Genomic DNA, 21,588 nt, shown 5'->3' on the forward strand with positions numbered 1-21,588 from the left:
CGTTTTAAGAGTCCAACTTTCAGTGTGTAACTAAAAATGACCTTTCCCACTGATTAATACACATTCCACAGTTACGACAGATTATACCATATTTGCTACACTGATCACATGTGTAAATACATAAATAGGCCTACCCACTTAAAACACAGGATGTTAGATTTACTTTAAACAGTCTATCAGTGTGTTCTTTCCGGTGTATATCTCACTTAATATAACTGCAAGTTCACAAAAAAAAGATTAATGTGGCAATCTAAATCTTTTCACGATGTAAAACATGCACACTTGGGGAAGAGATTGCTGATTTGAAGCCACAGATGTTCAGTCGGGGGGGGGGATACTGAAGTGTTAGTAAGATAAGTAGCAAAGCCAAAGCAAAGCCAATATTGGTGCTGTTGTAGAAACAGGCCTTTTTGAGTTGGAAGTTTTTTTCCCCTATAAAAGGCAATCAGTGAATAATTTTTGGAGTGCTTATAGTTTTGAAGAAATAACTAAATACTCAGAAAAAGTTGGGCTAAGCCAGAGAGAGAATCTTGCCCTTCTTATCTTAGTTCACATAAGTATACAGTGTGATCATGTTTGGGTGATTGTGGATATGTAGGGTAAATTTGTGTACATTTGTGCCAAGGACAGTGTGTTGGTGTTTGTGGTCACTTGGATCTAGTAATATCCTTCTGAGCATCAGTGCAAAATAACAGAGTGGGGAGTGGAAGTAGCAAGTCAGAGAGAGAGAGAGAGAGAGAGAGAGAGAGAGAGAGAGAGACTGAAGAGGCATTCTTCAAAGTTAGAAAAGAGAAGTCAGAAGTAGAGAAGGACATCGTGCGACTGAGGAGCAGCAGCAGGATTACTGTCACGCAAACCCCCCCCCCCCCACACACACACACACACATATGTAAGCTCAAACAGAGAGATCAGCCAAATGGATGGTTGACTGCTGAGAGGAGCTATCGGTTGGGAGTGTCCCACTGTAACCTTCTCAACAGTGTCCACTGAGACCATGGCCACGGTCAGTGAACTCTGTGCCAACAGTTTCCAGACATTTCTCTTTCCAGCTCAGCTGGCCTCACAGAAAGGTAAGACTCTGAAAGATAGATAGTAAAATTGGATCATTTATATCATCACCTTTATGTTGCTGTTTGTGTGTGCCTGTGTGCATCTGTGGTATTTCTTCAGAATGACCACTGTACCTAATACACTAGCAGAGATCCATGCTATATTCTTGAGTGAGTGTGTGGGGATGTAATTATGCATTGTTTGTATGTTGAGCTGCCAACAAGAGAGTTTGTTGTGACCTGAGATTGGATCTCAACATAGCTAACAAATAATGGAGACAGGGAGAAAAACAGATGGAGGTAATTCCATTAGTGTGATTGGCTGTAAGCCTTGTGGTTCAGCTGGGAAAAGGAGAATCTGCCTCTCCTTGTGTTCACACAGACATATTGTATGAGTAAGAAAGATGGTATCTTCTATTTGTCATAATTGCACATCCAGAGTCTTTATGAAAGGCTTTGAGTGTTTCTGTCTGTTTAGATGGTCATGTTTTGCTAGTTTGTATACTGTTTCTATATAATGTCTGCATACTGTCCTGTGTCTTCGTGTCTTTGTGCTTTCTGTGGGACTGTCCGTCTTCTTTCGTTTAAGTCAGTGCTCCCTCCCATTATATGTGTCTGTCTCTGCACCAGGAGCTTAAAATACTAGGGCAGACCTTACCCAAATCCTATAAACCAAAAAAAACAATTATGAAATAGTAAATAACTCTGGGACTGACGCAAATATGTACCTGCACGCTACCAGGGATTAGTGGCGAGAGTCAGGATTCAGATCCATCCACTGATTCCCATGTTGTTTGACTGGCATAACTGTGGCATTAGTCAAAGAGCATCTGGCGTTAGGAACACTTTGTCCACACATACCTGTGGTTATTGAATGTCTTATGGGTCTTTTTGGGTCAGACGTTTGTATTATTGGTCTACACTGTGAAGCGAGTCAGAGCTGAGTCAAACAGACCTCTTTGAAATCATGCACAAGAGGTGTTCCTCATCTTGAGAGCAAGTTCCTGTTTGTCCCTTGTCTATCACTTTCGGTTGCCATGGGGGTTTGAGTGAGTTCATGCTTCTGTGCGCAGAACTTTCGTATTCATAAAGGAAGTGAATCTGGCTGGCTTTGTGAAACTGCTTGTCCTCTCAACATGTGTGTGTGTGCATGTGATCAGCTGTGCATGGTGGAAGTGTCATTATAGGTCATAAAATGGGATGCAGAGTCTCCACTGGTCAATGCAAAAGAACCTAGAACTGTTAGACAATAAGATTGTGGGAACATTTGTCTTTCTGTGCACTATCACTACCGTATATCAGTATCTCTACTATCAAATCAATACATTTAAATACACCATTTTGCTTCTTTACTTTGCTTCACTCCAGCACTTGATAGGAATGAAATCAGCACTGTTTACTTTGATCAGATGAGCTCACACAAACACACATACACAATACTGCTCCCGGACTGTACGTATGGCTATATGTTTTCAAGGAAGTAACATGCCTGAAATGCTTGGAACTGACACTGCACTGTGTTGCCCTCAATGGCCAGTAGTGGGCACTCAAACCATTCCAAATCCTAGAGTGATGTCTTATATTCTCTATAAGGTATATTATCATTAGCAAATAGATGTAATCTTAGCTTTTCTTATTATTGGTGCATTAAATACATCAGTGGTATGTCTGCTATGTTATATTAGAGCTGGTTGAGTTTTGGGACACTAAGAAATGCCTAGTAAGGAGTGAGTACTCAACTATAACAGCCAAGCTGGAGGTTGGGATCTCTGTGAGATTTATGTACCTGCAACTAACCAATTACATTCATAAGTCTGAAATTCTTGCAAAATAGTATGTCACACAGAGACACCAACATGCATTCTAAATCAAATTTGTGTGCGCACACACACTCTGCTGTGACAAAAGGCTATTGTGGGTGATGGCAGCGTGGGCGCCCTCAGGAATTACATTGATTCTGTTAACAAGAGACTTTTTCATGGGGAGAGTCAAAGGGGGAGAGGTGAGAGTGGAGGCCATAGAGGGGGTTGGAAGGAAGGGAGAGGGGAGGAGAGGAAAGGGGAGGAACAATTACATTTAGGGAGTCTTGGTTTGAGTCTTGGCCTTTAAATCCTTACTCAGATGTCGTCACAACTGTCTCTGATGATGCGTGCTGCGTAATATTTCCATAATCATTTGCATAGGCATCAAACTTGCATTAATGTCAGAAATCAGAAATTTACATCAACGATACATGGCTGAACAGAGTTGACGTCGAGTAGGAACAAAGCTTCGCATCATTGATCATCATATGCAGATCATGTGCGTACAATATTCTTTCGAGGGGCTGCGCCGTTTGTAATATGTTCACATAAACAAAACACACTCAACTCTTAGCTCTGTTTATCTGAATCGTATCTGAATCATATTCTCTGTTCTAAAAAGCATAATCTGAACAGCTGTCATAACTGAGGTCAAACTGCTTAGTAGGCCTATCCAACGATAAAATATCAGCTTTATCATGACTCATTCACACCAGAGTGTTTTATTATTGTGTGACCTAACATATTTTATAGCCTATATATATGAGTTTATATCACGGTTTGAAGGAGTATGATAATGCTGCTTTACGCACACCTTATCAAACAGCTTCAGTCACATTCCTGAGCTAGGCTACTATCAAATGCAGGCAGGCACATGTTCTTGACTGTAGACAGCAGCACACATGTAAACACGTTCCTTCCACCAGTCTGTCTAACCGCATGTCATGATTTCAGGCAAAATAGCATGAGGATATTTATTTCTGTGTTCTAGGGCTAGGCCTACAGCATTTTGAAAAACAAACCACATAAGCATTTATCCCTATGCACTAGCCTAATCAGGTGAATTGTCCTCTATAGCCTAGGACAAAACATTCTAAAGTGTTATTAAAACTATGCTGAGCCTATTCTAAAAACATGACGTGTCGCAGAGTTGACGTCGAGTAGGAACAAAGCTTCGCATCATTGATCATCATATGCAGATCATGTGCGTACAATATTCTTTCGAGGGGCTGCGCCGTTTGTAATATGTTCACATAAACAAAACACACTCAACTCTTAGCTCTGTTTATCTGAATCGTATCTGAATCATATTCTCTGTTCTAAAAAGCATAATCTGAACAGCTGTCATAACTGAGGTCAAACTGCTTAGTAGGCCTATCCAACGATAAAATATCAGCTTTATCATGACTCATTCACACCAGAGTGTTTTATTATTGTGTGACCTAACATATTTTATAGCCTATATATATGAGTTTATATCACGGTTTGAAGGAGTATGATAATGCTGCTTTACGCACACCTTATCAAACAGCTTCAGTCACATTCCTGAGCTAGGCTACTATCAAATGCAGGCAGGCACATGTTCTTGACTGTAGACAGCAGCACACATGTAAACACGTTCCTTCCACCAGTCTGTCTAACCGCATGTCATGATTTCAGGCAAAATAGCATGAGGATATTTATTTCTGTGTTCTAGGGCTAGGCCTACAGCATTTTGAAAAACAAACCACATAAGCATTTATCCCTATGCACTAGCCTAATCAGGTGAATTGTCCTCTATAGCCTAGGACAAAACATTCTAAAGTGTTATTAAAACTATGCTGAGCCTATTCTAAAAACATGACGTGTCGCAAATGTGGGCGTAAACTCTAAAATCATATTTATTGTTTAGGCTACTCTTCATGATTTTAGTTGTTTAATGTAAGGAGGTAGGAACCGTTCAGACAGGACGCGGTTTTTGCAGTGAGATATGCGCCTTTTTTGTTTTGTTTATAAATGTTGTTGTTTCCCCACAGCGTCTCGCGTTTTGCGAAAAAAGTTAAACATGGTGCACCTCGCGTTTGATAAGCGACAAAGCGCGTCCTGTCTGATCGTTCCCTTATGCTGCACCCCTCCATCCGTCCCTATGAAGTTTAGTCAGCCCTGTGTCCGGACCCACAGGATTATCCCACAGTAGATTGACAAAAACCGCCCGGGTGTAACTAGGGTGTGGATCCCTGTGGTGAAACTGATCCCCGGTCACCCAGCTTGCGGAATTCACGTCACGTAGCAGACTTTGAGCAAGCGCGTCATTCGGTAAACACAGTGAAGCCGTAGACACAACCAGAACAGGATTGGTTCGTGAAGCCAGGGCCACTCAAAACCACTCCCCACGTTTCCTCTCCAAGCTCATCCGGTGGTGTGTAGCTTAGCGTAAGCTATTTTGCTAAACGGTTTTTTTTTTTTGCGTGAAGAGAAGACTAGCCTAATAAAACTAAGCAACGACAAGCGACTAGTTAACTTTATTTTTTCGTCACTGTGTGTCAGCCTGTTAATTTTAGCCTACGTCTTGATTGTCTGGAAAGGCCGGAAAGTAACAGAGAACAAAATGGTGCTAAAGTCAGAAGACGGAGTGGGTAAGTTATGAAAATTATCTTTATTCAACTTTGTTTTCCCACTTGATAGCCCATATGCGTCTAACGAAATGATTTAGGCTACAGCCGGAAGCTCCTAACTTCTGTCCAGTAAGCTAATTTTGTTGTTGCAACAAAGTAACCAATGAAGTCTGCTTTGACGTAGGCCCCTGGGAACTGTGGACTTTAATTAAAACCCAAACCTACCGTTGACTTAATGCTTTTAATTGGCAATGGGTTGGCTATAGGCTATGTATTTGTTCACAAATGTCGACATAGGCTACTTAATAATGTCATAAAATCCTATGTAGTTCTGAGTATAGGCTAAGTATTTTGTAATTTAGATTAATTTGACAAGTGTCGAATCCCTTCTAATTTGGCATGGCGTTTCCCCCTTTTTAAGATGTCGTGTCCTAGCTTATTATAGTAAACTAGGTTCAGAATATAGCTAGGCTATGTAATGAACGACATGCCATCGAATGTTGACATTAGCACTCAATACTGGCTGCATGTGTGTCCCTGGTGGTTGGCTGCCAGTTCCTACAAGGGCAGGGACATCCCTCTCTATTTTCAAAAAACTCCTGAAGACCCAGCTCTTTAGAGAACATCTCCTCTCATAGCACCACTTACAACAAGTCTTGCTGATCCTAGCACTTACCAGCCGTCTTGAACTGACACGTAACTGTTAAAAAACAGCACTCACTGATGCACTTATTCTTACTGTAGCCTACTCTACCGTTTTCTAAAATTGTTGATAATTGCTTTAAAACTTAAACTGTTTACCATGTTGTTAGTCGCTTTGGCTAAAAATGCGTCAGCCAAATGTAATGTAATGTAATGTAATGTGTCCCATTAAACAGGTGGTTTATCAAGTAAACATGGGGATGGGTATTTGTTTTTGGTGGCAATGTCCTGCTTTGCTCTAGTAGGATAGTTTGCTTATTGAGTGTATTTCAGTAAAGCGGACAGGGACAATTATTAGAGACAATCCATGCAGTTGCCTTTTAGGTCGTCACGTTGTAGCTGGTAAACGGTTATTTAGGATAGTGTGTGGTAGTGCCAGACAGTTGAGTCAGACGAGACACCTGCTTGCAACTTACTCATCATTTGGTTAGCCTTACATAGGATGAGAAGAACTTAAGTTGTATGCATGTGATGAAGGATATGGGGGGATATGATCTTTGTTATGGGCTTGGTAATAGTCACATCAGGGTTTACCGATTGTGCACACACTGATATGATAATACACACATGCTGTAGTCTACACTTGTGTGTGGGCAGATTTTGAGAAGGAAAGAGGAGGCTGCAGTTGAGATACTTGAGTTGTGATAGAGAAAGTGTGAGAGAGTGTGTGTGCATCCATGCGTGTGTGTGCGTGTGTGGCAGCAGCAGAGGAAACAGGGCTGTCCACTGGGTGGTGCTTGTGAAGGAATAAGATGGAGGGAGAGAGAAGGAGCAGGATGGAGGGAGGGAGGATGTAAAACGTGTGTGGGATGGAATGAGAGAAAGCACCAGGCGGATGGACTGTAACAGGGCTCGGTGCCGACCCCAGTGAGTGAGGGATTCTGTCTGGTTCTGTGCATCTCTCTCTCCCGGCCTCTCCCAACTTTCTCTCGAACATGTGCGTCACAAGCCTTTGCTTTCGCTCTTGAACGTAAAGAAAAGAGGGGAATAGAGATAGAACAAGTGGAGAGCAAGAAGGATAACTATCCTAAGGATCACATTCTCAGGTCAGACTGTGTTTGTTGACATGGGTAAGAAGAGGTATGAGTAACTTATTGAATGTGGGAGTTTGTTCCTTATTTTGGTAGAGATTGTAAATGTGTTTTGTGCAAGTCTGCATGTGTGTATGAGAGACAGAGGACACGTTTTTAAAGCTGTGCCATAATGATGGTGACATTTGACATTAGGTGCCTGTGTGATGAATTGAAAGCGTTGTTAACAGGGTTCATCAAGAGGTTATAGGATGGGGTCGGAAATACAGGTCAGGGGAGGAGTTACGAACAACATAAATGTCTTTATCTGGTTAATGCAAAGACAAAATGTGATGTTTTGCATTCTCTGAGAATGGTGATTTAGAATCAGACTGTAAGTTCATAGAGACTCTGGACTCCTCTAGGTCTGCTTGGTTTCTAGTGTCTGAGTGAAAGGCCAGCTGTGGTTTGGCTTGATAGAAAGTGTTTGTTAGCTGAGAGTGTTTACTTGAGTCTGGGTGTTGATGAACTGCCCATGTGAGTGTAAACAATATCTTTGTGTCTCTGTGTGTGTGAGAGAAAGAAAGAGAGAGAGAGAGAGAAGGTGTACCCATTGTGCTATCATTAGATGGGAATAAACATCTGAATTCAGGTTTCTGAATGCCCTTAAAGCCAGGCTCATGTTAGAAAGGACAGCCAGCTAGTCATTGCATCGGGTCATCTAGGTTGCATGTCAGACTGCAGCCAAATGGAGGCCACACCACCCACTACTACCACCACCACCACCAGTGTGCAAAACTGCATTGCCCATGGGAAGATGTGCTGAGCTGGCTGAGTTTCTGTGAGAGGACAGTCTGGTGTTGGACCAGGTTCTGTCGGGAAATGCAGACTGGTGTTTGGGCCAAGCTTAGACGGAGGACACAGGGAGGGGGCGGTGGTGGAGCCGCAGCCTCGGTGGTCCCGGACGAGCTAATGGACAGACTTGGTGGCTAGCCCAGGTTGAGTGCAGGATCAGGGGGCCTTGTCTGTGAAAGGAAACTGCACTCTGTGCATGCAGAGAGTCTGCCTATCAATGCTGCATTCAAAAGAACACCCACTCACCGTGTGTGTGTGTGAGAGAGAGAGAGAGAGAGAGAGAGAGAGAGAGAGAGAAAAAAAGAAAGGCAATGAGAGAAGGAGACGGCCTGAGATTGTGGTGAGCGACAGAATAAAGACGTGTGTGTGTGTGTGTGTGTGTGACGAGAGGTTGTGGGAGGTGTTTGAGCTTGCAGTGAGCCTAAGCATCAGATTATTATGAGAAAGAGGCAGATCAGAGGGAATGAGGGGGGCTTTGCATTGGAGAGTTTAGTAAAGGATCTCTGTTTCTCCTCCAAAAGCTTTCGAGCCAGCACACACACACAAACACACTAAACCTCTAAAAGCAGATAGAAATCAGAACTCCGCACACTAACTTTCCGTGTAGATTTCCGTGCACGCATGACCCAAATGCGTTCCCTGGATGTTATATGTTTCTTAGGAATATACTGGTACAATTATCTCATGTATTTGTTATTCATTGAACAGACGTAGAGAATTTATTGAAGCTATACACTTGTATCAGTGGCCTCTCAAGAAATCTTTGTCCTACAAATGACTAGTATGACTTTGTAATATGTACCAAAGTTTCCAGTGCTGAGCCGAGCATCATCATAGGGTTGTGTTTCACAGGTATAAAACACATTGCTTTTCCCGTGAAGTTTCTTTATGTAGAAAGCAATTGAGAATTTTCAGCTTTTAGGAAATCCCCTTGTTCTTCCAAATCTGCAAATTGTGGCTTGCTGATTCACCGAAAAGACAAACACACACACACACACACACACACACACACACACACACACACACACACACACACTAGAGGAAGATTATTCTGCAGTAAAGGGTGCGTTGGGGTGAGTGAGTGAGGGAGAGGAGTAGATCAGTGTTTACTGGGTTTAGTCTGCTCCCGCTGTGTCGTCTTATCTCAGTTCTAAGAATAGGTAGAGCTGAGGCGGAGAGGGGGAGAGCCATGCCGCAGCTTCTTACTCCTCTCATCATCTGGGAGGCTAGGCCTGTACCCTCCTGTCCTCTAGCACTAGTATGGACAGATGCAGTGGTAATTCCTCTGCACTGCAGCTTCAATGTTATTTTAGCATGTCTGCCTTTTGAATAAATGTAAATGTACCCGCACCACAGATCAGCCAGATCAGCCTCTTCAGGGCCTGCAAAAATGTCTGGTCTGTAAGCATTTACCTGTCACAGGAAGGCTAGTATGAGTTAAGTAACATCATTGAGTTATTCCCATTGAGTGCCTAAACCTAACCCGGCGAACTTGTATTGTGTTGGGATGTTTATGATTTTCCTCTGTGGTTACTGGCTGCATACTACGGTAATTGTTGGTTTACCTCAGTTTTTCTGGCAGAGAGCACTGTTTTGTTTGTGTGTGTGTATGTGTGTTTGTGTGTGTGTGTGTTTTCAAGCATTATTCCTTGAGACGTTGGGAAATCAGTGCACTTTTACCCTCTTATTTAGTGTATAGTGTGTGTGTTTAATCATACTTGTCTCTCTCACGCCGCCCTGTATTAGATGCTATGAGCATCAGTAGCATAATCCGGCCTAGTCAGTCGTATATATTTCACACATCTCTCTCTCACTCTCTCTCTGTCTCTCTCTCTCTCTGTCTGTCTCACTTGTATCTCTCTCTCAGTGCCGGATGATCTCACTCCAGAAGAGCAGCAGGAGCTGGAAAACATCCGCCGCCGCAAACAAGAGTTGCTGGATGACATACAGGTAAACACAGACCCATTAGACCCATAGACAGTCATCCTCCATTCCACGCGTTTATCCAGCACGTACTCTCTCTCTCTCTCTCACTCACTCACTTACACACACACACACACACAAACACACACACACACACACACACACACAGACCTGCCACACCCACAGGTTGCGTTTCTGGACTTGCGTCTGTTATCTCCTGCTGTGGTGTAACATGACAGCCATGTGTCCTGCGAGGGTGAGCTCATGATGAGTGGGTGTGGGCCGTCTGATGTCATGCTCATGGCTACCCGCTGATGAGGGGTGGCTGAGCTGGTGATTACTCCGATTGCCATCTCAGGAATCTCAGTCTTAACTGTAACAGTGAACGGATGGCCTCAATGGCCTGATCGTAAACTACGTAAACAGAGGAATGTCTGTGTGTGTGTGTGTGTTGGTATTTCCATGAGGGGACCCACTTCATCATAATGGTGTAGAGTAGTTCTGCTTTCAATCATAGATGCCAGTCATATACCGTAAAATGAAGGCCAGTAGCTCTTTCTTTGTAAAGATGTTGCCATTTTCTTGGATTTTCCCCGGTTTCTGTCTTCATTTTTTTCTAGCTGATTAAACAGTTTTTCTGAGCCACAGTGTAGTGTAGAATTTTTGTTGCTAGTGTTTACGTGTCTTAGACGTTTTCACTCTCTCGCCCTCCTCCCTCCGTTTTCCTGAAATCCTACTACCCCCCCCCCCCCCAAACTCCTCCCCCCATGCCCCAAACTCCTCCCCCCATGCCTCTGCATGTCAAGGTCTTCCTGCCCGAGGTCTGCCTTCTGTCTTTGTTTGCTCAGACAAACATGCCAGGAATGTGTTGTGATTGCAGCGCTGGTGGAGGCCTTGGGAGACGCAGATGTTTGCTTCCCCCCGCGGCCCGAGCGCCCAGCCGCCACAATGAGAGGGAAGGGACAGGAAAGAGAGTGCAGGCTGCTCTCTCTGGAGAAACCACTCCTCTGCCAAGCAGGGAGCAGGAGGGAAAGCTCTCTCATGGGCCCAGGGCCCAAAATGGACGCCTTATCTCTAGGGTTTTGTGGCCATCATGATAAAAAGCTTTTGTTTAGCTTGCAAAAAGGGGACTGATTTGTAGTCCAACCGACTTTAGTGAACAAGATAGGGTTTGAGAGCACGGACAGGCAGTGCGAATAGTTTTGGGGTTTTTATAACCCCATGTTGTAAAATGTGCAGTCACTATAGCCTAGCTCCTGCCTTTGATATTGTCCTCCTGGTGTCTGTAGACAGCAGCAGCTTGAACTAAAGACACGGCAGCCAGAGGGCACACAGGGACAGCTAGGAATGTACCATAATGTACCATAAGCTAGGAATGTACCATAATGTACCATAAGCTAGGAATGTACCATAATGTACCATAAGCTAGGAATGTACCATAATGTACCATAAGCTTGGTCCTGCCATTCAGTCAGAATAAACACATCTCAGATGCTCAAAATCGATGTGCTCTTTTGGGGATTAGGAGCAATGTCTACACTGTCCACATGTGATTACTTTTTGTTTTGGACGGAAATTTGTCTCTGAAAAACGTATAGGCTCTTCTGGCTGGGAATTGAATATTGACAGTGGTGCTATTATGTGGTCTTAATGGACGGATGGATTTTAAGACTTAAGGGTTGTTTTGATCTGAGTCATAGATTAAGTGAAAGTGCGAGTGCCAAGGTGCCTGGCCAGTACAGACGTGCGTAGCTGTCTCTCTCTCTCTCTGTGTGTGTGTGTGTGTGTGTGTGTGTGTGTGTGTGTGTGTGTGTGTGTGTGTGTGTGTGTGTGTGTGTGTGTGTGTGTGTGTGTGTGTGTGTGTGTGTGTGTGTGTGTGTGTGTGTGTGCATCCTGACCCCAAACAGACTGGAGGCTAATGTGATCAGGCTGTCTAAGGGCTCCTCCCGGAGGTCGTCTCTCCTCTCCTTTGCTAATGCTGTTACAGCTGGGGCAGAGGTGCATTCTGGGAAATCCATTCACATTTGGACAGTTAGTGTCAGGCCTGTATGGGATAGTTATTGCCTAAGAGAGGGGGATTTAAAGATATAAATCTCTCTTCCTCTCTCAATCTCTCACTTATAACCACACACACACACACACACACACATACATACATACATACACACACACACCCATACACAGAAAGAGATAGTGTATTCAGCGAACAAGGTCTCAGATTAGCAGACAGGCACACACAGACACCTTCTTATCTATCTTATTTTTCAAATGGGGCTAAGTTGTGAGAAGGGAAGGATACCAAAGGGAAGGATACCAAAGCATTTTTTAATGTTCTTGTCTACTGCAACCATTTGGACGATATACTTGCTTTTCAGTAACAAAGCACTAATTAATATTGACACCCAAGTGCCTTTGTGCTTTTGTATGGGTGCAAGCCCCTTGTTGCTTGTGCCTCTTCCTTACCTGTGCCTCTCTCTTTGTTCTGCCACGCAGAGGCTGAAGGATGAGATAGCAGAGGTGACCAGTGAGATCGAGAACCTGGGCTCCTCAGAGGAGAGGTGAGCTGCCATCGTCTGGCCACCGCCAGAGTTTCTATTCTTCATACATGATGAAGCACCACAGATGTGCGCGGTAGCAAGAGTGATCGCACCCTTATATGCTATGCTTATGGTTATTGTATTTAGCAGACTCTTTTGTTCAAAGCAACTTACAGAGTATAAATCTTATATTAGTTAAGACTAACAGTGAACAGTTTTTAAGAATTGGCAAGCCAAGAATATGCTATCTGATCCCTGCACATTTCACGTCCACAGGAAGAACATGCAGAGGAACAAACAGGTGGCCATGGGCCGCAAGAAGTTCAACATGGACCCCAAGAAGGTGAGTACATTAGACACCACTGCTGGAGTAGCTTGGGACTTTATAAACAACGTTGGATGGATGGAGTACTGATGGTTGGACAGATGTTGGGTCGAAAACATTCCAGGGTGTTGACACTATGTTGATGCTGTATGCTTTTGTGTCTGTGTTGTGCAGGGCATCCAGTTTCTGATTGAGAACGAGCTCCTCAAGAACACCAGTGATGACATCGCCCAGTTCCTCTACAAAGGGGAGGGCCTTAATAAGACCGCTATAGGGGACTACCTTGGGGAGAGGTCAGTAAGAACGTGTGTGTGTGTGTGTGTGTGTGTGTGTGTGTGTGTGTGTGTGTGTCAACATGTATGTTTACATGTATGCACGTGAAGCTAGGGTAACTGAAGCATAGTGTTTCCATTCATAGAAGAGCATTTGAAAATCAGATCTGAAATTCTAAGGCATTGACATAGATGTCGCTATGCAATATTTAAAAAGCAAAAAAATGAAAATGGTAATACCGTTAGCATCTAATCCTGATGGACAGAATAAGTTTAAGCATCGATAGCATTAGCTCACTGCACTTAGCTCCATGGTAACGCACTTGGAAACACACACAAAGCTGTAGCAGGCTGCACCAGCCAGGGATCTCACTCTGATTGTGATGTGCAATGCTCCATGTTTACTGTTCAGCATTTCATGCTATGAGCCAATAACTGATTTCTAGGGCAGTTTGTCAGGTTTCTTTTTCTCTTCGCACCTTAAGTGTGAACTGGCACTCAAGCTTGCAATGGAAACTGAATTTTCATGAATGTTTCACAAGCTGCATCTGTGGCCATTTGTATGTATGTGCGTGCGTGTGTGCACGTATCTGTCACACTGTGAAAAAAGGTTAACGATTTGAAAAATGTAATGACCGTTTTAGGCCACGTGCAGGCATTTCATCCATAGTTGTATTTCCTTTGGTCTCTCTGGTCCGTGGTGCTGGTCTATAAAGCAGGATTGTGTTTCCTCGGAGAGAAAGGAAAAGGGGGATTAGATTTGTGTTAAAAGAAAGTGATCAGGTTTCTCCGCCCCCCATCTGTCTTTAATTTCCCCTTTATCTCAATAATCTAATTCAACATTTAATATCTGTGGAATGTTGGCTCACACATAACAGCTGCATTAGCCTCAGTTTCCTCAAGTGCACTGTAGTGTGTGTGTGTGTTTGTGTGTGTTTCTGTGTGTTTGTGTGTGTGTGTGTGTGAGAGCGAGCAAACATAGAATTGAACTGTTTGAACAGTTGGACATTCCCATTAGTAGAAAAGCATTCCCATTAGTGGGAAGAGAGAGTGTTCTGAAATGGGAGCAGAGTCTGTTGTGTGTTCTGTTGTGTGCGGATCACTGGAGCCAACACCCTTTGACTCAGCTGTGACTGTTCTTTGCCTGGGGCTGTATGTGCGTGTGTGCACATGTGCCGTGTGTGTGTGTGTATCTGTGTATGAGAGAGAGAGAGAAACCTGGGCTCATAGCAGAGGGTGATGAGTCTCTCCTTCCACTGCTGAGTGTGTGAGGTAGAATCAGGAAATGAGGGTTGGGTCTTCCTGTAAAGCGAGCTTTAGTAGTATCCCACAATCCTCTTGGGGAGGAGTTGCTCAGAAATCCGTTTTGATTCTGTCTGTCTTGGGTGTTTTTTTCCCCCCTTCTTCTTTTCAACGTGATGTTAGTGTGGGTGTTTGTGTTGCAGGGATGACTTCAACATTCAGGTCTTGCACGCATTTGTGGAGCTGCATGAATTCACCGATCTTAACCTGGTGCAGGCACTCAGGTAACAAACAAACACACACACATGTAAACACACATCATACCATTTATAAATTCACAGGTTTGGAAGAAAATTAGCAGTTCATACATTGATTTTCGTGTGTGTGTGTGTGTGTCTGTGTGTGTGTGTGTGTGTGTGTAGGCAATTCCTGTGGAGTTTCAGGCTTCCTGGCGAGGCTCAGAAGATTGACCGTATGATGGAGGCATTTGCACAGCGCTATTGTCAGTGCAACCCTGGTGTCTTCCAGAGCACAGGTACCCCCCCCACCCCCCCAACACACACACCTGTTGAAAACACACACTTACACTAACACGCACACTAAGCACAGTCTGACACAATGTTCTATTTTGTGTGTGTGTGTATATGTGTGTGTGTGTGTGTGTGCGTGTGTGTTCCAGACACCTGCTACATCCTGTCCTTTGCCATTATCATGCTGAACACTAGCCTGCACAACCCCAATGTGAAAGACAAGCCCGCGGTGGAGAGGTTTATCTCCATGAACAGAGGCATCAACGAGGGAGGAGACCTACCAGAGGACCTGCTCAGAGTATGTGCCATCTCAGCATCTCTTTGGTCCCCTCTCTGTCTCTCAGAACTCCACTCAAAGGAAAGCTCTGGCAATTTTAAAAATGATGAAAATGAGCACTGTAGCTGCCTGGCTGCTCTAGCTGTTAGCTGTAGCAACTCGAGCTAGGTAGCACTGCTTTGTTTTCCGTACTGAGAGTACTCGGGGACCGCAAGAAACAGATTTATGTGAAAAATTGCCAGAATTCTCCTTTAACATGCATGACTGGGCCTCTTATGGTTATGAAACGAGAGCATTCCACGTAATCTGGCATTAGATGATCCTTTTCTTTGGAAGTATATCTCCGGTGTATGATGGTATAGTAGAGCACTGACCAATCCCCATTTCCTGTACAGAATCTCTACGACAGCATCAAGAATGAGCCCTTCAAAATCCCAGAGGATGATGGGAACGACCTCACACACACTTTCTTCAATCCGGACCGTGAAGGCTGGTTGCTCAAACTGGGTCAGTATACACATGCCACAAAGATACTTTCTGACACACACACACACACACACACACTCATCCATGCACCCACAGACACTCACACGCACACAAAGAGTGTAGGAGGTTTTAATATGAAGTCTATGCATGTTAATGAGCCGCCCACCTTCCCCACCATCTGTGTGAGCGTGTGTGCGTGCGTGCGTGCGTGTGCGTGCGTGTGTGTGTGTGCAGAGGAATCTTATGACGCCCCTGTTTACCCCTCTGCTCATTAATAATACATGTGGCCTTGTTACCAGATGGACATGTGGAGGGATATGAATTATTTACATATATGCACTCTTATAGGCACATTATAGAAGCCCACACATCGACCTCACAGACCTACTTCATGTAAACACATACTCATAATCATATGTCCACTAAATAACTCCCAATCACTGTCAGACACACAGCCTGTAAACAAAATCAAATGATGGACAGACGTCTCTATTTCTGTGTCAACAGCCACTTTGGCTGCCCTCTCTCTGGGGCAGTAGCGCCCCCTAGTGGTCACAAAGGACCTGAACAAGGAATGTGAATATGTCATCCGAAAGATTATTTTACAAAGGTTATGTTTTGATTAATTATGTTTGATTATGATTATTTTAATCACCCTGGGGTTTGAAGAGTCCTATCTCAGAATCAACGGAGCAGAGCCGCGTGTGGGCATCGCACAGTGATGTGATTTCCTTACCCCTTTAATTTAAAATTGTTTTTCTTTTTCTTCCTCGTTTGTTTGTTCCCATGATTTTTGGCTGTTGTCTTTCTCCAGGAGGTATGTACACCTGTTCACCCAACTGAGCTGAGCCTCTTGCTGGTCCGCCATGCTTTTTATTTTCTCTTTCTGTCTCTGTTTCTGACGCTCCCTATACAAAGCTAGAGTGGTGGGCACTGGCATTTTTTTTGTTTCCTTTTGTTATCTCAGTTTTCTCTTTTGTCACTGGTTTTGTTTGATCTTCTTTTTATTGATTTGGTCTCATAAAGCAGTTGGTTTTGTCTGCGTCTCCTCTCTCTCTCTCTCTCTCTCTCTCTCTCTCTCTCTCTCTCTCTCTCTCTCTCTCTCTCTGTGGTCACCAGGTGGTGGCGGGGGCTTGGGTGTGATTGGTCTGTTTGCTGTGGTGTTTCCTGGTATCATTCTGTCAGCTGCATTGTTCCTCTCAGCCCTCAGACTGCCTGTCCACTGCCAGACTTACCAGCAGACAGCCAATCCTGTTACTGGCAGCTCTGCTGCCCTGCAGTCTCATGACCAGGGCATTGTTAAGCAGACATGTTGACACAACTGAACCAGAAGGTTTCTATTAACCCTTTGTTGTGATAATGTGTGGACTAAAAAGATATACATATTTTAGACACTATGGTGACACTGTCAAATCAATTACAAAGACTCTTAAACATACAGTGATATTGCCCTTAAAACTAATTTGAGTATCTAATAATTACTAGCACACTATTGAACATCAAAAAACATTATTTATACTGTAATTTGGCTTCTTTGGCTTGGTTCTGCTAAACTAGCTCTGGTACCAAACACACAAATAAAAGGGATATTTCCCCTTGATTTGATGTCCAGATGATTGTAGCTTCAACTGTCCAGTGAAGCAGTCTGAAATGTCAGTGGCTGAAAGGCAACTCTGCTTGCGATCAAGCTGCTGCTCTTCATGCTTAAATGAGGTGGGGGCGCTGGATTATTTAGAAGGGTTTGGGGAGCATGTATCTGAAAAGAGATTGTGAATGTTGCCTGTGCCTGTAACCTGAACCTGATTTACGACCAGATGCTGTGCCAGATCCTCCTTTGACAAAAGACTTGAAGAATGGGTAGAGCAGATGATTTGTTGGACAATTTCACCTGTCTTGGTTTGCAGTTTATTCACCCCTAGTCTGAATGTAATCTGCCCCTATTTTCTCTAAATCCAGTAACACGCCACAGCACCAGCACTGCCCCCCCCTTACCCCAGCCCTCTCCAAACATCTCCAGAGGGTCTTGTCCGTCTGCCCATATGTCTGTCTGTCTGTCTATGCCTTTTCACCAGGAGATCTTTGGAAGGGATGCTATGTTCTATGATCATAATCTACAAACCAGTCAACCAATCAGCTTTCATTGTGACACCAAAGCAATCAGCTTGGGTCATGTGACCTCATGTGCTGCTGTCTGTTGAGCTTGTCTGTCTGTCATATTTTTTTCACAATTGTAATGGAGTTTAGCTGTAGTGGGAGACATTAAGCAGATGTCTAGAGAATTCTTCAAGTAAAGCCAGGAATTATTTTGATAGTTGTGTTGACATGCACCAGCCTCTTTTGATGACTCATTTCAAGCCCATGCTCTTTATTATTGCAATAATGTTGGACGAATTCCTACATTGACATTTACTCCTTTTTAGGATATTCTACAGAGGTTCATACATGATCCACTGATTTTTGCTTCATCGATGATCTCATTAGAAGGTCCCAGGTTGAGGTCATGGATGAGCATAGGATTAAAAGGATCCACATGGCAGTTCAAGAAGGTCCTAACTAATGTTTTCAAAGCATCTATGGAGGTTTGGATTTGAAGCATGGTGCTGTGTACATGCTCAGAGCTTTGTAAGAAAGTACCTAATTCAGATGGTTTTTGATATCAAAAGATGTAGCTGGTCTCTAAACCGCTGATTGTAAATGGATTTTAGTATTCTAATGTCAAACTGTAGATATGTTTTGTAGGCCTACTTTAATGTCACCACTGTGCACGGAGAATAGGAGTCTAAAGATCATACCATGTAGCCAATTAGGTAAAAATCTAGATGCTTTCCAGCTTCTTCTTTGCTACTGTGGGTTAGTGTTCTGGAGTTGTCCAAGTGTTCTTTACTGGACTGAGAAGACGCTGGAGTCTTGCGTGGGTCCTCATCTGTCTGTGCGTCTGTCTGTCTGCCTGCCCGGCCGCTCTGCTGTGTGTGTGCTGGGTCTTTCTGCTGCTGGTCCGTGGGCCCCCTGCCCCCCCCTCACCACCTCCCCTCACACCTGCCCCTCTCTCCCTCAGGTGGACGCGTGAAGACATGGAAGAGGAGGTGGTTCATCCTCACCGACAACTGCTTGTACTACTTTGAGTACACAACTGTAAGTCAAAAGGAGTCGTTTTTGTTTTGTCTTTTGTTTATCGTTGTTCAGTGTGAACGCTTTTATCGTTATGGTTATAGTTATCGTTATCGTTCTTGGTGTGAATAGGCCTTAAGGGTTGTGCTTCTTCTCCAGGACAAAGAGCCCAGAGGAATCATTCCCTTGGAGAACCTCAGCATCCGGGAGGTGGAGGATAAGAAATCGGTAATGTGCATGTGCATCTTCTGCACAAATGCATACTCAAATCATTATTCTCACAACAAGTAGTAGTTCTTATTGTTATTTAGATCTAATTTTGTGAAGGAGCATGGACTTCATTAAAATTGTTCTTCACAAATATAAATATTGCCAACAATTGATATAGTCAAAAATCACCCTTTTAGAATTTGAAATAATGTATGCACACTGCTTGCAGTTATCACATTTTTACTTTACTTTACTTTAATACATGTAAACTATTTATTGCACATTTAAATGTGAAAACTGAAGCAAACGTGTATGTGTGTTTGTGTTGCAGAATTGCTTTGAGCTGTTTATCCCAGACAACAAGGACCAGGTGATCAAAGCGTGTAAGACTGAGGCTGATGGAAGGGTCGTCGAGGGCAACCACACCTTCTACCGCATATCTGCTCCAACAGTTGAAGAAAAGGATGTGTGGATGAACAGCATTAAGTGAGCATGTGTCTGTGTGGTTTTGCCTGTTGGCCTGTGCTACATGCTGTGTATGTGTGTCACTGACATTTACACGTGTGTGTTTTGTGTGTGTGTGTGTGTGTGTGTGTGTGTGTGTGTGTGTGTGTGTGTGTGTGTGTGTGTGTGTGTGTGTGTGTGTGTGTGTGTGTGTGTGTGTGTGTGTGTGTGTTTACTGCAGAGCTGCCATCAGTCGAGATCCATTTTATGAGATGCTGGCGGCTCGGAAGAAGAAGGTCTCCTCCATGAAGAGGCACTAGGCGTTCCAGGCCCCTCTGCAGTCTGGACAAAGCACGGGAGCAGAGATGAGCTGCTCATTGGTGGAGGAGAGACGTGGCTTACAGCTAAGCAACCATGTCTCTTCTCCTTCACTTCTCTGGGATTGGTTGATAGCTTTTAGAGTGGGAGGGGTCAGTGGGAAAATGGCTCTGCACTGGCTGGTTGGAAATGGCCAAGGGGATGCCAATCACTACAGGGTTTCCTGCTTCCCTTCGAACTATCCCGCAGTCCCAACTCCCAACTGGCCATTGTAGGGCAAGAGAGCCTGTTTTTTTCTCTCTCTCTGTTGCTCTGTGAAACTCTCAAAAACAGCTTTATTGCGCTTAACCAACCTTTTCTTGTTTCACTCTTGCAGAAGCACCTATGTTAAACTATGAAATCAGCAGGTCTGACAGAAAGTGGAGTCTACCAACATTTTCCTATTTACTGTTGAAAATAAGAGAGGTATCTTTCATTGTGTGCTTTGATATGTTTTGGCTGAATGTGTATTTTTTTACATTTGTATCGCAATGATTCCTTTGTCCAAGCGTTATGCTCGCATGACTCAACAGATTTGTATGGAAGAGGAGTGGTTGGAGTGGAATTTGTTCAAGTTCAGGGTTATAATGATGTGTGGTCGGGTTAATGGATGTCTCAGCAACACCCAGAACAACCCCTTTTAGAGGCCTTGTTTGCAATTAAATAGTTTTCAGACGTTAGATTGTAGTCGGTAGAACAATCCAAGTCTAGTCACATCATGTGCCTACCTGCTCCCACTTGGACCCAGAGAAGCCACACGTTCATGCTGCACTCTCCCGTGTCAGTGCATGACTTCATGAATGAGTTCTTCTCAAATGTAACACAGTTTTGGCTCCACACCTGGGTGATCAGTGCCTGCGGTTTCTCAGTGCTCTTCTCTGAGTTAGCATTTGCTGCTAACTCCTTCGCACTCTCTCTCTTGTGCACTGACTGTCAGAGATTAAAAATATCAATATAAGCAGTATTGGTTTATTTATCAAGGATGTATATACTTCATTGTATAATGAATACTGTCTCCATTTCAGAAAGAGTAATGTTTGTCATGTTGTAGCATTATATTGTTAGCCTAGTGCCATTTTTTCCTTTGGTGTCATTTTAAAGTTTCTACCATTTCATGGTAACTTGTGCTATAATAAAAAAAATAATAATAAAAAAACTGAAATTACAGTGTGTGTGTGTGGACCTGCTCTTTATGCTAATAGATCACCTTAAATCCATCACTCTGTAGTGTGTAGAATGTATTTTACACTTAAATTAATCATGGTACCTTACATAAGGAGTTTGTTCAAATTGTTTACATGGAAATCAGTCAGCTGGGAACTTAAAAGCTATCCCAAGCTGGCCCAAGTCCAATACATCCACATGACAGACTTTGATATAGCCTGGGTGAACCCAGACGGACCTGTTGGCACATTTGAATTTGTTCTGCAGGACCGTCAGGAAAGGACCCCATTGACACCCATTTCCAAAATTCCAGTTGTAAGACTGTTAAAATGATCACATGACTAAAACTATCAAATAGTTTTACTTCTGTTCAAATGAAAGGATGAAATAAATACAAAGGGCTCAGACAGTAGTCTATGGTGGTGTTTGGTCTTGGAAAAAAAAACATGTTTATGATGAAAGAGGTGGTTGGAAAGTATCAAGAGTGGAATTAGCCTACATTAAAGAATTTGGGTTAAGACTGACATTTCATGAATTGTATTCAAGTAATGTGTTTTTCACTGAACACTGGTCACAGGTCTAGGACTATGAATACACGCCCAACTGGCCATTTATTTTATTTCTGTATTTTAACTTCTCTCTGTAGATGACTTTCACTCCAAAATTTTATATTATTATGACAAAAGTGTTTATAATGTGAG

At 43.4% G+C, this 21,588-nt stretch overlaps 1 protein-coding gene across 2 annotated transcripts; it reads left to right on the top strand.

Moving 5' to 3' along the window:
- The first annotated feature begins 884 nt into the window (after positions 1–884).
- cyth1a (cytohesin 1a) lies at positions 885–20,890 on the top strand. Of its 2 annotated transcripts, none has more exons than XM_076265954.1 (13): positions 885–1,070; positions 9,880–9,962; positions 12,429–12,493; positions 12,749–12,815; positions 12,972–13,090; positions 14,515–14,595; positions 14,734–14,846; positions 14,991–15,139; positions 15,514–15,625; positions 18,660–18,736; positions 18,872–18,940; positions 19,254–19,408; positions 19,608–20,890. In XM_076265954.1, the coding sequence occupies exons 1-13, from the start codon at positions 995–997 to the stop codon at positions 19,684–19,686; spliced, it is 1,245 nt and encodes a 414-aa protein (XP_076122069.1). In that variant the 5' UTR covers positions 885–994; the 3' UTR covers positions 19,687–20,890. The 2 variants fall into 2 exon arrangements, with proteins under 2 accessions (XP_076122069.1, XP_076122070.1); XM_076265955.1 differs by lacking the exon at positions 885–1,070 and adding an exon at positions 5,177–5,466.
- Positions 20,891–21,588: the final 698 nt, after the last annotated feature.

This window comes from Alosa pseudoharengus, unplaced genomic scaffold, assembly GCF_046254945.1.
Source record: "Alosa pseudoharengus isolate Yale_2024_CS ecotype anadromous, Long Island Sound unplaced genomic scaffold, YU_APseudo_1.1 YU_APseudo_1.1_scf_4, whole genome shotgun sequence".
Lineage (NCBI taxonomy): Eukaryota > Metazoa > Chordata > Actinopteri > Clupeiformes > Clupeidae > Alosa > Alosa pseudoharengus.